General features: G+C 44.2%; 1 protein-coding gene across 3 annotated transcripts in view; it reads right to left on the minus strand.

The window, feature by feature from the left end:
• Window positions 1-15,391, minus strand: part of LOC139545044 (succinyl-CoA:3-ketoacid coenzyme A transferase 1, mitochondrial-like) — a 145,476-nt gene that overhangs the window by 72,142 nt on the left and 57,943 nt on the right. For 2 of the 3 annotated variants that reach the window (XM_071352405.1, XM_071352406.1), the window contains exons 8-13: window positions 15,266-15,373; window positions 14,736-14,850; window positions 14,404-14,498; window positions 13,761-13,809; window positions 13,580-13,652; window positions 9,820-9,895 (exon numbers count right to left, since the gene is read on the minus strand). In XM_071352405.1, coding sequence (XP_071208506.1) covers window positions 9,820-9,895; window positions 13,580-13,652; window positions 13,761-13,809; window positions 14,404-14,498; window positions 14,736-14,850; window positions 15,266-15,373 — 516 coding nt within the window. Of the gene's footprint in view, window positions 1-351; window positions 748-9,819; window positions 9,896-13,579; window positions 13,653-13,760; window positions 13,810-14,403; window positions 14,499-14,735; window positions 14,851-15,265; window positions 15,374-15,391 lie in introns of those variants that run through there. The other variant, XM_071352408.1, reaches the window with a different exon arrangement.

A 15,391-nucleotide genomic window follows, 5' to 3' on the forward strand; every position in this document is an offset into this window, starting at 1 on the left:
TGCAATTAATAACTTCACCATGCTCAAAGGGATATTCAATGTATGCCTTCTTTGAGAGGCATTGGATAACCTCCCTGGTCTTTGTCGTTGAATCTGTGCTTTAAATTCCCTGCTCGACCTTACAGATAACTCTATGTGTGGGATACAGAGATGAGGTAGTCATTCAAAAATCATGTTGAACACTATTATTGAACATGGAATGAGTTCATGCAACGTATTTACGATTTGTTAAGCACATTCTGTACTCCTTAAGTTATTTAAATGTGCCTTAAGTAAGGGGTTGAATACGCAAAAGATTTCACATGTTCATTTTCATATATACAGTACCAGTCAAAAGTTTGGACACACCTACTCATTGAAGGGCTTTTCTTTATTTGTACTATTTTCTACATTGTATAATAATCGTGAAGACATCACAACTATGAAATAACACATGTAGTAACCAAAAAAAGTGTTAAACAAATCAACATATATTTTAGATTCTTCTAAGTAACTACCCTTTGCCCTGATGACAGCTTTGCACACTCTTGGCTTTCTCTCAACCAGCTTCACCTGGAATGTTCCCACATATGCTGAGCACTTGTTGGCTGCTTTTCCTTCACTCTGCGGTCCAACTCATCCCAAACCATCTCAATTGGGTTGAGGTCAGGTGATTGTGGAGGTCAGGTCATCTGATGCAGCAATCCATCACTCTCCTTCTTGGTCAAATAGCCCTTACACAGCATGGAGGTGTTGTGAGTCATTGTCCTGTTGAAAAACAAATGACAGTCCCACTAAGCGCAAACCAGATGGGATGGCGTATCACTGCAGAATGCTGTGGTAGCCATGCTGGTTAATAAGTGTGCCTAGAATTGTAAATGAATCACTGAAAACTGTCACCAGCAAAGCACCCCAACATCATCACACCTCCTCCTCCATGCTTCACGGTGGGAACCACACATGCAGAGATCATCCATTCACCTACTCTGCGTCTCACAAAGACACAGTGGTTGGAACAAAAAATCGGACATTTGGACTCCTCAGACCAAAGGACAGATTTAAACCAGCCTAATGTCCATTACTCGTGTTTCTTGGCCCAAGCAAGTCTCTTCTTTATATTGGTGTCCTTTAGTAGTGGTTTCTATGCAGAAATTCAGCAGTGAAGGCCTGATTCACACAGTCTCCTATGAAAAGTTGATGTTGAGATGCGTCTGTTACTTTAACTCTGTGAAGCATTTATTTGGCCTGAAATGTCTGAGGCTGGTAACTCTAATGAACTTATCCTCTGCAGCAGAGGTAACTTTGGGTCTTCCATTCCCGTGGCGGTCCTCATGAGAGCCAGTTTCATCATAGCTCTTGATGGTTTTGCGACTGCACTTGAAGAAACTTTCAAAGTTCTTGACATTTTCCCGATTGACTGACATTCATGTCTTAAAGTAATGATGGACTGTTGTTTCTCTTTGCTTATTTTAACTGTTCTTATCATAATATGGACTTGGTATTTTACCAAATAAGGCTATCTTCTGTATACCACCCTTACCTTGTCACAACACAACTGATTGGCTCAAACGCATTAAGGAAAGAAATTCCACAAATTAACCTTTAAATAGGCACACCTGTTAACTTCTCTAGGGTAGGGGGCAGCATTCGGAATTTTGGATGAAAAGCATGCCCAAATTAAACTGCCAGCTACTCATCCCCAGAAGATAAGATATGCATATTTATTAGTAGATTTGGATAGAAAACACTCTGACGTTTCTAAAACTGTTTGAATCATGTCTGTGAGTATAACAGAACTTATTTAGCAAGCGAAACCCCGAGGACAAACCATTCAGATTTTTTCTTTTTTTTAGGTCACTCTTTTCAATGTGTTTTCATTCGGAATCCAGATTTCTAAGGGACCTTCTTACAGTTCCTACCGCTTCTACTGGATGTCAACAGTCTTTAGAAATTGGTTGAGGTTTTTTCCTTTGTGTAATGAAGAAGTACGGCCATCTTGAACGAGGGTCACTTGAAGTGTCCTGTTTGTTAGAGGCGCGTGATCAGAAAGCTAGCTACAGTTTGTTTTAATCCTGTATTGAACACAGATCATCCCGTCTTCAATTTGATCGATTATTTACGTTAAAAAATACCTAAATTTGTATTACAAAAGTAATTTGAAACGTTTTGGCAAAGTTTACAGGTAACCTTCGAGATATTTTGTAGTCACGTTTCACAAGTTGGAACCGGTGTTTTTCTGGATCAAACGCGCAAAATAAATGGACATTTTGGATATATATCGACGGAATTAATCGAACAAAAGGACCATTTGTGATGTTTATGGGACATATTGGAGTGCCAACAACAGAAGCTCGTCAAAGGTAAGGCATGAATTATATTTTTATTTCTGCGTTTTGTGTCGCCCCTGCAGGGTTGAAATATGCTTCTCTCTCTTTGTTTACTATGGTGCTATCCTCAGATAATAGCATCGTTTGCTTTTGCAGAAAAGCCTATTTGAATTCTGACATGTTGGCTGGATTCACAACCAGTGTAGCTTTAATTTGATATCTTTCATGTGTGATTTAATGAAAGTTTGATTTTTATAGTAATTTATTTGAATTTGGCGCTCTGCATTTTCTCTGGCTTTTGGCCAAGTGAGACAGTAGCGTCTCACCTAAACTCAGATTTTTGGATATAAATAGGAACTTTACCGAACAAAACATACATGTATTGTGTAACATGAAGTCCTATGAGTGTCATCTGATGAAGATCAAAGGTTAGTGATGAATTTTATCTCTATTTCTGCTTTTTGTTACTCCTCTCTTTGGCTGGAAAAATGGCTGTCTTTTTCTGTGACTTGGCTCTGACCTAACATAATCGTTTGGTGTGCTTTCGTCGTAAAACCTTTTTGAAATCGGACACTGTGGCTGGATTTACAACAAGTGTATCTTTAAAATGGTGTAAAATACTTGTATGTTTGAGGAATTTAAATTATGGGATTTCTGTTGTTTTGAATTTGGCACCCTGCAGTTTCCCTGGCTGTTGACGAGGTGAGACGCTACCGTCCCACATACCCTAGAGAAGTTAATTGAAATGCATTCCTGGTAACTACCTTATGAAGCTGGTTGAGAGAATGCCAAGAGTGTGCAAAGCAAAGCTGTCATCAAGGCAAAGGGTGGCTACTGAAGAATCTAAAATCTAAAATATATTTTGATTTGTTAAACACTTTTTTGGTTACTACATGATTCCATATGTGTTATTTCATAGTTGTGATGTCTTCACTATTGTTCTACAATGTAGGAAATAGTAAAAAATAAAGATAATCCTGGAATGAGTAAGTGTGTCCAAACTTTGCCTGGTACTGTATCTATATATACATATAAAAAGAATGTATTACATAATTCCAATTTGACATTATGGGGTATTCTGTGTAGATCAGTGACAGAAAAAAATCATTGGCCACTAACAAATGGATCACTAGTCACTGTATTAATGGCACTTTAACAATGAGGATTACATATCTTGCACTACTCATCCCAGATACTGTATTTTATAACCATCTATTGCCTCTCGTCTATGCAGGTCTGTCATGGCTCATCCATATATTTATATGTATATATTCTTATTCCATCCCTTTACTTAGATTTGTGTGTATTAGGTCGTTTTTGTGGAATTGTTAGATTACTTGTTTGCTGCACTGTCAGAACTAGAAGCACAAGCATTTCGCTACACTCGCAATAACATCTGCTAACCATGTGTATGTGACCAATACAATTTGATTTGATTTTAAAATCTATATGTAACACATTTTAAATTCAGGCTGTAACAACAAAATATGGAAAAAGGGGTGCGAATACTTTCTGAAGGCACTTTTACTGTTTTTCTTCTTCATCTCAGATAGGCAAATTCATAATACAATATTGAAGCATCTCCCAATCCCAATCTTATAATCATGTTAGAAACACATAAATTACATCAACATATGCACAAAAACATGTCTAGCTACAACCTAACGTCCAGAATGTGATGATCTGTGTTATCACGGAAAGGCTCTGGAGCAACGAACCGCCCTTGCTGTCTCTGCCTGGCCGGTTCCCCTCTCTCCACTGGGATTCTCTGCCTCTAACGCTATTACAGGGGCTGAGTCACTGGCTTACTGGTGCTCTTTCATGCCGTCCCTGGGAGGGGTGCGTCACTTGAGTGGGTTGAGTTACTGACGTGATCTTCCTGTCTGGGTTGGCGCCCCCCCCTTGGTTTGTGCTGTGGTGGAGATCTTTGTGGGCTATACTCGGCCTTGTCTCAGGATTGTAAGTTGGTGGTTGAAGATATCCCTCTAGTGGTGTGGGGGCTGTGCTTTGGCAAAGTGGGTGGGGTTATATCCTTCCTGTTTGGCCCTGTCCGGGGGTTTCTTCTGATGGGGCACAGTGTCTCCTGACCCCTCCTGTCTCAGCCTCCAGTATTTATGCTGCAGTAGTTTATGTGCCGGGGGCTAGGGTCAGTTGGTTATACCTGGAGTACTTCTCCTATCTTATCCAGTGTCCTGTGTGAATTTAAGTATGCTCTCTCTAATTCTCTCGTTCTCTCTTTCTTTCTCTCTCTCGGAGAACCTGAGCCCTAGGACCATACGTCACGGCAAACCGGGCATGATGACTCCTTGCTGTCCCCAGTCCGCCTGGCCTTGCTGCTATTCCAGTTTCAGCTGTTCTGCCTGCGGTTATGGAACCCCTACCTGTCCCAGACCTGCTGTTTTCAACTCTTAATGATCGGCTATGAAAAGCCAACTGATATTTGTTCCTGATTATTATTTGACCATGCTTGTCATTTATGAACATTTTGAAAATCTTGGCTCTCTCTAATTCTCTCCTTCTCTCTTTCTTTCTCTCTCTCGGAGGACCTGAGCCCTAGGACCATACGTCACGGCAAACCGGGCATGATGACTCCTTGCTGTCCCCAGTCCGCCTGGCCTTGCTGCTATTCCAGTTTCAGCTGTTCTGCCTGCGGTTATGGAACCCCTACCTGTCCCAGACCTGCTGTTTTCAACTCTTAATGATCGGCTATGAAAAGCCAACTGATATTTATTCCTGATTATTATTTGACCATGCTTGTCATTTATGAACATTTTGAAAATCTTGGCTCTCTCTAATTCTCTCTCTCTTTCTCTCTCTCGGAGGACCTGAGCCCTAGGACCATACGTCAGGACTACCGGGCATGATGACTCCTTGCTGTCCCCAGTCCACCTGGCCTTGCTGCTATTCCAGTTTCAACTGTTCTGCCTGCGGTTATGGAACCGCCACCTGTCCCAGACCTGCTATTTTCAACTCTTAATGATCGGCTATGAAAAGCCAACTGATATTTATTCCTGATTATTATTTGACCATGCTTGTCACTTATGAACATTTTGAACATCTTGGCCATGTTCTGTTATAATCTCCACCCGGCACAGCCAGAAGAGGACTGGCCCACCCCTCATAGCCTGGTTCCTCTCTAGGTTTCTTCCTAGGTTTTGGCCTTTCTAGGGAGTTTTTCCTAGCCACCGTGCTTCTACACCTGCATTGCTTGCTGTTTGGGGTTTTAGGCTGGGTTTCTGTACAGCACTTCGAGATATTAGCTGATGTACGAAGGGCTATATAAAATAAACTTGATTTGATTTGATCTCTACATGGGTTGTTACTCCGCCAGCCTCTGGCTCAGCAGGAGATTGACAGTAATCACTTGTAAGAGCTTTCGAAAGCCCTGGACAGTAAAATGTTCATCTGCATTTCGGTTATAAAAAGCATCCATAATCAACATTATCGCAGCAATGCGGCGCATCCGCGACTCCTACATAAACCGTTTTCAATTTCATGCTTTGCACCCATCTTTAGATATTGAATAATTGTAATAATTGCAGGGGGAAAACATAATTCTCCCCTCGATCCTCTCAGGGTTCCACATAATGAAGATTAAAACGAGATGAAGGTATACACTACCGGTCAAAAGTTTTAGAACACCTCCTCATTCAAGGGTTTTTCCTAATTTTGAGTATTCCCTACATTGTAGAATAATAGTGAAGACATCAAAACTATGAAATAACAGATATGGAATCATGTAGTAACCAAAAAAGTGTTACCAAATCAAAATATATTTTATATTTGAAAGTCTTCAAATAGCCACCCTTTGCCTTGGTGACAGCTTTGCACACCTGGAATGCATTTCAATTAACAGGTGTGCCTAGTTAAAGGTTAATTTGTGGAATTTCTTTCCTTCTTAATGCGTTTGAGCCAATCAGTTGTCTTGTGACAAGGAAGGGGGGTATACAGAAGATTGCCCTATTTGGTAAAATACCAAGTCCATATTATGGCAAGAACAGCTCAAATAAGCAAAGAGAAGTGACAGTCCATCAATGCACAAAGTTTCAAAAACTTTGAACGTTTCTTCAAGTACAGTCTCAAAAACCATCAAGCGCTATGATGAAACTGGCTCTCATGAGGACCGCCACAGGAAAGGAAGACCCAAAGTTACCTCTGCTGCAGAGTATATGTTCATTAGAGTTACCCTCAGAAAATGCAGCCCAAATAAATCCTTTACAGAGTTCAAGTAACAGACACATCTCAACATCAACTGTTCAGAGGATACTGCGTGAATCAGGCCTTCAGGTTTGAATTGCTGAAAAGAAACCACTACTAAAGGACACCAATAAGAAGAAGAGACTTGCTTGGGCCAAGAAACATGAGCAACGGACATTAGACTTGTGGACATTTGTCCTTTGGTCTGGAGTCCAAATTGGAGATTTTTGGTTCCAACGCCATGTCTTTATGAGACGCGGTGTGGGTGAACGGATGATCTCCGCATGTGCATTTCCTACCGTAAAGCATGAAGGAGGAGGTATTATGGTGTGGGTGTGCTTTGCTGGTTACACTGTCTGTGATTTATTTAGAATTCAAGGCACACTTAACCAGCATGGCTACCACAGCATTCTGCAGTGATACGCCATCCCATCTGGTTTGGGCTTAGTGGGACTGTCATTTGTTTTTCAACAGGACAATGACCCACCACGCCTCCAGGCTGTGTAAGGGCTATTTTACCAAGAAGGAGAATGATGGAGTGCTGCATCAGATGACCTGACCTCCACAATCACCCGACCTCAACCAAATTGAGATGGTTTGAGATGAGTTAAACCCCAGAGTGAAGGAAACGCAGCCAACAAGTGCTCAGCATAGGTGGGAACTCCTTCAAGACTGTTGGATAAGCATTCCAGGTGAAGCTGGTTGAGAAAATGCCCAGAGTGTGCAAAGCTGTCATCCAGGCAAAGGGTGGCTATTTGAAGAATCTCAAATATAAAATATATGTTGATTTGTTTAACACTTTATTGGTTACTACATGATTCTATATGTGTTATTTCATAGTTCGGATGTCTTCACTATTACTCTACAATGTAGAAAATAGTAAAAATTAAGAAAAACCCTTGAATGAGTAGGTGTTCTAAAACGTTTGACCGGTAGTGTATGTAGCTCTGTTGTGTTACTGTGAGACAGAGTCCTTACTGAGCAAGCTCATCCAGTGCCTTTTGTATCAATACCATTAAGACAAATAAGTCAAACAACGCAGTTAATCAAGTTAGCAGCTAATTATCAATTACCAAAGACAAAAAGGGCTAATGGAAAGCTAAGAGAGCTGATGAATAACGGTATAATACACTCAGGTCCAGTTTCCAGGACACAGATTAACAGGATACTTCAGGAATTCAGCAATGAGGGCCTTTATCTACTTCCCCAGAGTCAGATGAACTCGTGGATACCACTTTTCTCTCTGTGTGCAGTTTAAAGGAAGTTGCGAACTAGTGCAAGCGCAATTGCTAACTAGCGTTAGCATAATGACTGGAAGTGTATAGGCTCTGCTGGTATTCCATAGACTTCCAATCATTGCGTTACATAGATAAAGGGTCTCATTGACAAAATCCCAAAGTATCCCTTTAAGCCTGGTCCTGGACAAAAAAGCATGTTACTAAAATGTTGCTTTTTAGTCTAGGATTGGGCTTAATCTGTGTCATTTGACCATTCTACACCCAAATCTGGTATTTTGCCAAGGGCTTATAGTTCCCAGCCCTCTATCTGTCTGCATGCCTGTCTATCTGCCTATCCCCTCTACCTCTCTTATTATTAAGACAAGAACATACTCAACAGTTGAACATAAACAAAAGCAAACCATGCCCAATGTGCATTTTGTGTTGAGCGTGTTCCTGCCGTCAGCCTCTCCAGCTTCCGGTAGCTCTGTGGATGGTGTTGCTAGGCCTCCCTGCATCAGGCGCAGTGTGTCTAATGGCTAACCTCCATCATACCTGTCTGCCTGTCTGTGCTCTGCTGCTTGACCTTGTTGGCTGAGGGTCTGGAAGTGGGTACAGCCCGTTGACCTGCTGAGGCCTCAGGTAATAACTGTAACCTACTGAGCAATCACTACATTACAGCTCCCCATTGCTATAATACAGGTCATAACTACAGACCAAGGGGCAAGAGACAGGGTAAGGACCAGTGTAAGAGACAGGGGTAAGGGGCAAGGGGCAGGGTAAGGACCAGTGTAAGAGACAGGGGTAAGGAGCAAGGGACAGGGTAAGGGACAGGGTAAGGAGCAAGGGACAGGGTAAGGAGCAAGGGACAGGGTAAGGGGCAGGGGACAGGGTAAGGGGCAAGGGACAGGGTAAGGGGCAAGGGACAGGGTAAGGGGCAAGGGACAGGGTAAGGGGCAAGGGACAGGGTAAGGGGCAAGGGACAGGGTAAGGAGCAAGGAACAGAGTAAGGAGCAAGGGACAGGGTAAGGGGCAAGGTAAGGAGCAAGGGACAGAGTAAGGAGCAAGGGACAGGGTAAGGGACAGGGTAAGGAGCAAGGGACAGGGTAAGGAGCAAGGGACAGGGTAAGGAGCAAGGGACAGGGTAAGGAGCAAGGGACAGGGTAAGGAGCAAGGGACAGGGTAAGGAGCAAGGGAAAGGGTAAGGAGCAAGGGACAGAGTAAGGAGCAAGGGACAGAGTAAGGGGCAAGGGACAGGGTAAGGGGCAAGGGACAGAGTAAGGAGCAAGGGACAAGGTGAGGGGCAGGGTAAGGAGCAAGGGACAGAGTAAGGAGCAAGGGACAGGGTAAGGAACAGGGTAAGGAGCAAGGGACAAGGTGAGGGGCAGGGTAAGGAGCAAGGGACAGAGTAAGGGGCAAGGGACAGGGTAAGGGGCAAGGGACAGAGTAAGGAGCAAGGGACAGGGTAAGGGGCAAGGGACAGGGTAAGGGGCAAGGGACAGGGTAAGGGGCAAGGGACAGGGTAAGGAGCAAGGGACAGGGTAAGGAGCAAGGGACAGGGTAAGGGGCAAGGGACAGGGTAAGGGGCAAGGGACAGGGTAAGGAGCAAGGGACAAGGTGAGGGGCAGGGTAAGGAGCAAGGGACAGGGTAAGGAGCAAGGGACAGGGTAAGGAGCAAGGGACAGGGTAAGGAACAGGGTAAGGAGCAAGGGACAGGGTAACCCCTCAGAGCCTGGTTCCCCTTACCCAGCACAGCCAGAAGAGGACTGGCCACCCCTCAGAGCCTGGTTCCTCTCTAGGTTTCTTCCTAGGTTCCAGCCTTTCTATGGAGTTTTTCCTAGCCACCGTGCTTCTACATCTGCATTGCTTGCTGTTTGGGGTTTTAGGCAGGGTATCTGTATAAGCACTTTGTGGCAACTGCTGATGTAAAAAAAAAAGCTTTATGAAATACATCTGATTGATTGAGCAAACAACCATGTTCTCTTGAGACCAATAGAGGGCAACATTTGCAGGCAGGGGTAACAGAGATACCCAGCGGGGCCCGTCCTACTAATGCTAGGGGAAACACTGACAGAGAGTAACTATGGTGATGCTCGTACCGGGATCATCCAGTTGGCCAGGTCTCCCGTCTTAGACACCTGCATGGCTCCCAGCATCGTCAGGTTGATGTGACCACTGCAGAGAGACGACAAACAATCACCTTATCAATCAATCTACTGTACACTGAGAGTACAAAACATTAATAGCTGCTCTTTCCATGACAGACTGACCAGGTGAATCAGGTGAAAGATATGATCCCTTATTGATGTCACTTGTTAAATCCAATTCAATCAATCGGTGTAGGTGAAGGGGAGGAAACAGGTTAAAGGATTTTTAGGCCTTGAGACATGGATTGTGTATGTGTGCCATTCAGAGGATGAATGGGCAAGACAAAAGATTTCAGTGCCTTTGAACGGGGTATGGTAGTAGATGCATTTTCATTGATTACATTTTTTATTTAACGTTTATTTAACTAGGCAAGTCGGTCAAGAAACCCTCCCCTAATCCGGATGACACTGGGCCAATTGTGCGCCGCCCTATGGGACTCCCAATCACGTCCAGTTGTGATACAGCCCGGGAACTAACCAGGGTCTGTAGTGACGCCACTAGCATTGAGATGCAGTGCCTTGTTTCTATAACTTGATTGGAATCCACCCATTTCCTTCATCACTGTTCTTTTCATTCCTATTCTGTACAATGTGAGCGCAGAAGATCCAGTTCCAACTGAAGCACCTGATCATCAATAGAAAAAGCCTGTTGTTTTTTAACACAGTGGCCACAGCTTATCACCTAGGTAGGTCCTGGTTCAGTAGCCTACGACATGTTGTTGAAATGTTGAAGCTTCTTACGATAGCCTGCTTCAAAACCAAATGGTACATAGTCACAAAAGTAGATGGGGTGTTTGTTAAATTATCTTTACAAACAAACAAAAAAATGAATGGAGCGAATTTGGAGCAGCAGTTTTATTCCCTGTGAGCACAGAGCAATTTTTATTGGGGGAAAGAATGTTGACTGCTGGAGCGATGTGCAAAGACCGCTCAGTGAGCGATGAGTGGGATTTCCAACTGCTCAACTCCGCTCATATACTCTGGTGTGTGTGTGTACCTGCATCGGTCAGTGGAAGGGGAGGACATACGCACACCTAAAGACCTTGTTAGATCAGAGTATAGACACTACAGTGCAATTAATCCCTATGAGGTGTGTGTGTACAGGGAGATCTACCTCTACAGGGTGACCTATCTACAGGGTGACCTATCTCTACAGGGTGACATTGTAACACCCCTAGCCCCCTAGAGTTCTGTTATAACACCCCTACCCTAGAGTTCTGTTATAACACCCCTACCCTAGAGTTCTGTTATAACACCCCTACCCTAGAGTTCTGTTATAACACCCCTACCCTAGAGTTCTGTTATAACACCCCTACCCTAGAGTTCTGTTATAACACCCCTAGCCAACCCAGAGTTCTGTTATAACACCCCTAGCCCCCTAGAGTTCTGTTATAACACCCTAGCCCCCTAGAGTTCTGTTATAACACCCCTAGCCCCCTAGAGTTCTGTTATAACACCCCTAGCCCCCTAGAGTTCTGTTATAACACCCTAGCCCCCTAGAGTTCTGTTATAACACCCCTAGCCCCCCAGAGTTCTGTTATAACACCCCTACCCTAGAGTTCTGTTATAACACCCCTACCCTAGAGTTCTGTTATAACACCCCTAGCCAACCTAGAGTTCTGTTATAACACCCCTAGCCAACCTAGAGTTCTGTTATAAGACCCCTACCCTAGAGTTCTGTTATAAGACCCCTACCCTAGAGTTCTGTTATAACACCCCTACCCTAGAGTTCTGTTATAACACCCCTAGCCAACCTAGAGTTCTGTTATAACACCCCTAGCCAACCTAGAGTTCTGTTATAACACCCCTAGCCAACCTAGAGTTCTGTTATAACACCAGCGCCCCCTAGAGTTCTGTATAACACCAGCGCCCCCTAGAGTTCTGTTATAACACCCCTACCCTAGAGTTCTGTTATAACACCCCTACCCTAGAGTTCTGTTATAAGACCCTAGCCGCCTAGAGTTCTGTTATAACACCCCTAGCCCCCTAGAGTTCTGTTATAACACCCCTACCCTAGAGTTCTGTTATAAGACCCTAGCCCCCTAGAGTTCTGTTATAACACCCTAGCCCCCTAGAGTTCTGTTATAACACCCTAGCCCCCTAGAGTTCTGTTATAACACCCTAGCCCCCTAGAGTTCTGTTATAACACCCCTAGCCCCCTAGAGTTCTGTTATAACACCCCTAGCCCCCTAGAGTTCTGTTATAACACCCCTAGCCCCCTAGAGTTCTGTTATAACACCCCTAGCCCCCTAGAGTTCTGTTATAACACCCCTAGCCCCCTAGAGTTCTGTTATAACACCCCTAGCCCCCTAGAGTTCTGTTATAACACCCTAGCCCCCTAGAGTTCTGTTATAACACCCTAGCCCCCTAGAGTTCTGTTATAACACCCTAGCCCCATAGAGTTCTGTTATAACACCCTAGCCCCCTAGAGTTCTGTTATAACACCCTAGCCCCCTAGAGTTCTGTTATAACACCCTAGCCCCCTAGAGTTCTGTTATAACACCCTAGCCCCCTCGAGTTCTGTTATAACACCCTAGCCCCCTCGAGTTCTGTTAACACCCTAGCCCCCTAGAGTTCTGTTAACACCCTAGCCCCCTAGAGTTCTGTTATAACACCCTAGCCCCCTAGAGTTCTGTTATAACACCCTAGCCCCCTAGAGTTCTGTTATAACACCCTAGCCCCCTAGAGTTCTGTTATAACACCCCTAGCCCCCTAGAGTTATGTTATAACACCCCTAGCCCCCTAGAGTTCTGTTATAACACCCCTAGCCCCCTAGAGTTCTGTTATAACACCCCTAGCCCCCTAGAGTTCTGTTATAACACCCCTAGCCCCATAGAGTTCTGTTATAACACCGCTAGCCCACTAGAGTTCTGTTATAACACCCCTAGCCTAGAGTTCTGTTATAACACCCCTACCCTAGAGTTCTGTTATAACACCCTAGCCCCCTAGAGTTCTGTTATAACACCCCTACCCTAGAGTTCTGTTATAACACCCCTAGCCTAGAGTTCTGTTATAACACCCCTACCCTAGAGTTCTGTTATAACACCCTAGCCCCCTAGAGTTCTGTTATAAGACCCCTACCCTAGAGTTCTGTTATAACACCCTAGCCCCCTAGAGTTCTGTTATAAGACCCCTACCCTAGAGTTCTGCTATAACACCCCTAGCCCCCTAGAGTTCTGTTATAACACCCCTAGCCCCCTAGAGTTCTGTTATAACACCCCTACCCTAGAGTTCTGTTATAACACCCTAGCCCCCTAGAGTTCTGTTATAACACCCTAGCCCCCTAGAGTTCTGTTATAACACCCTAGCCCCCTAGAGTTCTGTTATAACACCCTAGCCCCCTAGAGTTCTGTTATAACACCCCTAGCCCCCTAGAGTTCTAACACCCCTAGCCCCCTAGAGTTCTAACACCCCTAGCCCCCTAGAGTTCTGTTATAACACCCCTACCCTAGAGTTCTGTTATAACACCCCTAGCCCCCTAGAGTTCTGTTATAACACCCCTAGCCCCCTAGAGTTCTGTTATAACACCCCTAGCCCCCTAGAGTTCTGTTATAACACCCCTAGCCCCCTAGAGTTCTGTTATAACACCCCTAGCCCCCTAGAGTTCTGGTCTAACGCCCAAATAGGGTTGCAAAATTCTGTGAACTCACTTCAAACTGCATGATGAGTGAGATCACAAATAGAATAGATAAGACGGTTACAATGTCCTTACCCTCTGATCATGGCAAACGACTCGTCACTGGAGAAGTAGGAAGCCCCTGGAAGCACAGTCACCGTTTCTTTACCTGCACACACACAGGAAATGTCTACATATCTCGTAAACATAGGAGAGTGTGTGTGTGTGTGTGTGTGTGTGTGTGTGTGTGTGTGTGTGTATATATATCTTCACTTACCAGCGTTGATGAGGTCAGCATCCACTTCGTCTTCTGTGGGGTAGGGGCCCTACACGAAACACACACATTCATCACACAATGATGTCACACACACATTCATCACGCAAAGATGTTACACACACACGTTCATCACACTAGTTTTGGATTCTGGTGGTCACTCAGCCCCAGCATGATCTCACAACCTTTATTTTGACAGGGAGCCATGCTGAGACCAAGGTCTCTTTCACAGCTGAGCCCTGTATAGACAACAACACACATCACTATACACATCAAACCTGGCCAACAGACACAATCAAAGGACACTTATTAGATGAGACATTTATTTTATATCTCTCTTCAACAAAGGAACCGGCCCTGTTTCTCTATAGCCTGAGGGAGCTTTTGACACCACATCTCCCAACCTGACACTCATAATTGAGGGGAACATTTTCACAAATGAGCATTAGCATATTTCTGCTTTAATTTCTCTGACAACAGAATTGATGAGAAGAAAAAAAATGAATGGGAGAAAAAACGTCAGATGGTTGCAATCTCCACAATGATTTGTTAGGAACCCGGCATGTTTCAAACGTGAGTCCCAACACCTGTTGTCAACCATGTTACTATGGTGTTACTATGACATAGATTCAAATGAGGGTTTTACCAATCCCAGAATGCCGTTCTCACTCTGCAGGTGGACAGTGATGTCTGGTTGGATGAAGTTGCTGGCCAGCATGGGGATGCCGATACCCAGGTTAGCTGACAGTGGTTCATGTTAAAGAACATACACTTAGAATACATTACAGACATACAGTACCCTGATCTTATTCTAATTCTGCACTACAAATGCCAAAGCCTGGGTAAGCTGAAAGGTTTGGTTTCTCAAAGATATTCATAGCGGTAAGTTTGTTTCAACTATTAAGCTGTCTTTTGGTCAGATATCACAAGATCAATGACGACTGGTTCCATGGAGTCCCATTCCATGTTCAAGGATACCATACATCCCATCCTCAAACTCCAGGGCTGCTCTGCGAATGATCCGCTCTCGTACGATGTCGGAGTCCTTCTTTGGTTTGGGCTTCTCTGCTAGGGACTTCTGCACTGTGCGCCTCTGGAGAGTGTGGAGAGAGACAGTCAATTAATTATTATCTGCTTAGTACCAATTGATTACACAGACTTCCCTATTGGACTCTGATGGGTCTGGAAGGGATGAACTATAGATGACTTCCTGTAATATTTGGACAAAGTTGATGATGTCATCAGCACTCTCTCTATCCCCCTCTAGGACCATTATGACTCAAACTAGTGACTGTATTACTGTATAAGTAGGGTTGCAGGAAGTCCAGTAACTTTAAATTCCCATGTTTTCCAGAAATCCTGGGTGGAGAATTCCAGAATTCCTGCTTATTCTGTCCTAGTTCCGGGAATCTTTCACCCAGGATTTCTGGAAAACCTTGGAATTTTGGGAAAGTTAGCAGAACTTTGCAACTTTAAGTATGAATCCATTGTGGTGTTTGGAGGCCCACCTCTATCCTCTTCTCGTAGCAGTCTCCCTTGATGATCCTGTGGATGTAGATACTGGGGATGTGGATGTCCTCCTCAGAGAACGTCCCCACGTCCACCACCTCCTCCACCTACACAGAAGGAGAGTG

This window comes from Salvelinus alpinus, chromosome 19 (assembly GCF_045679555.1).
Source record: "Salvelinus alpinus chromosome 19, SLU_Salpinus.1, whole genome shotgun sequence".
Classification (NCBI taxonomy): Eukaryota; Metazoa; Chordata; class Actinopteri; order Salmoniformes; family Salmonidae; genus Salvelinus; species Salvelinus alpinus.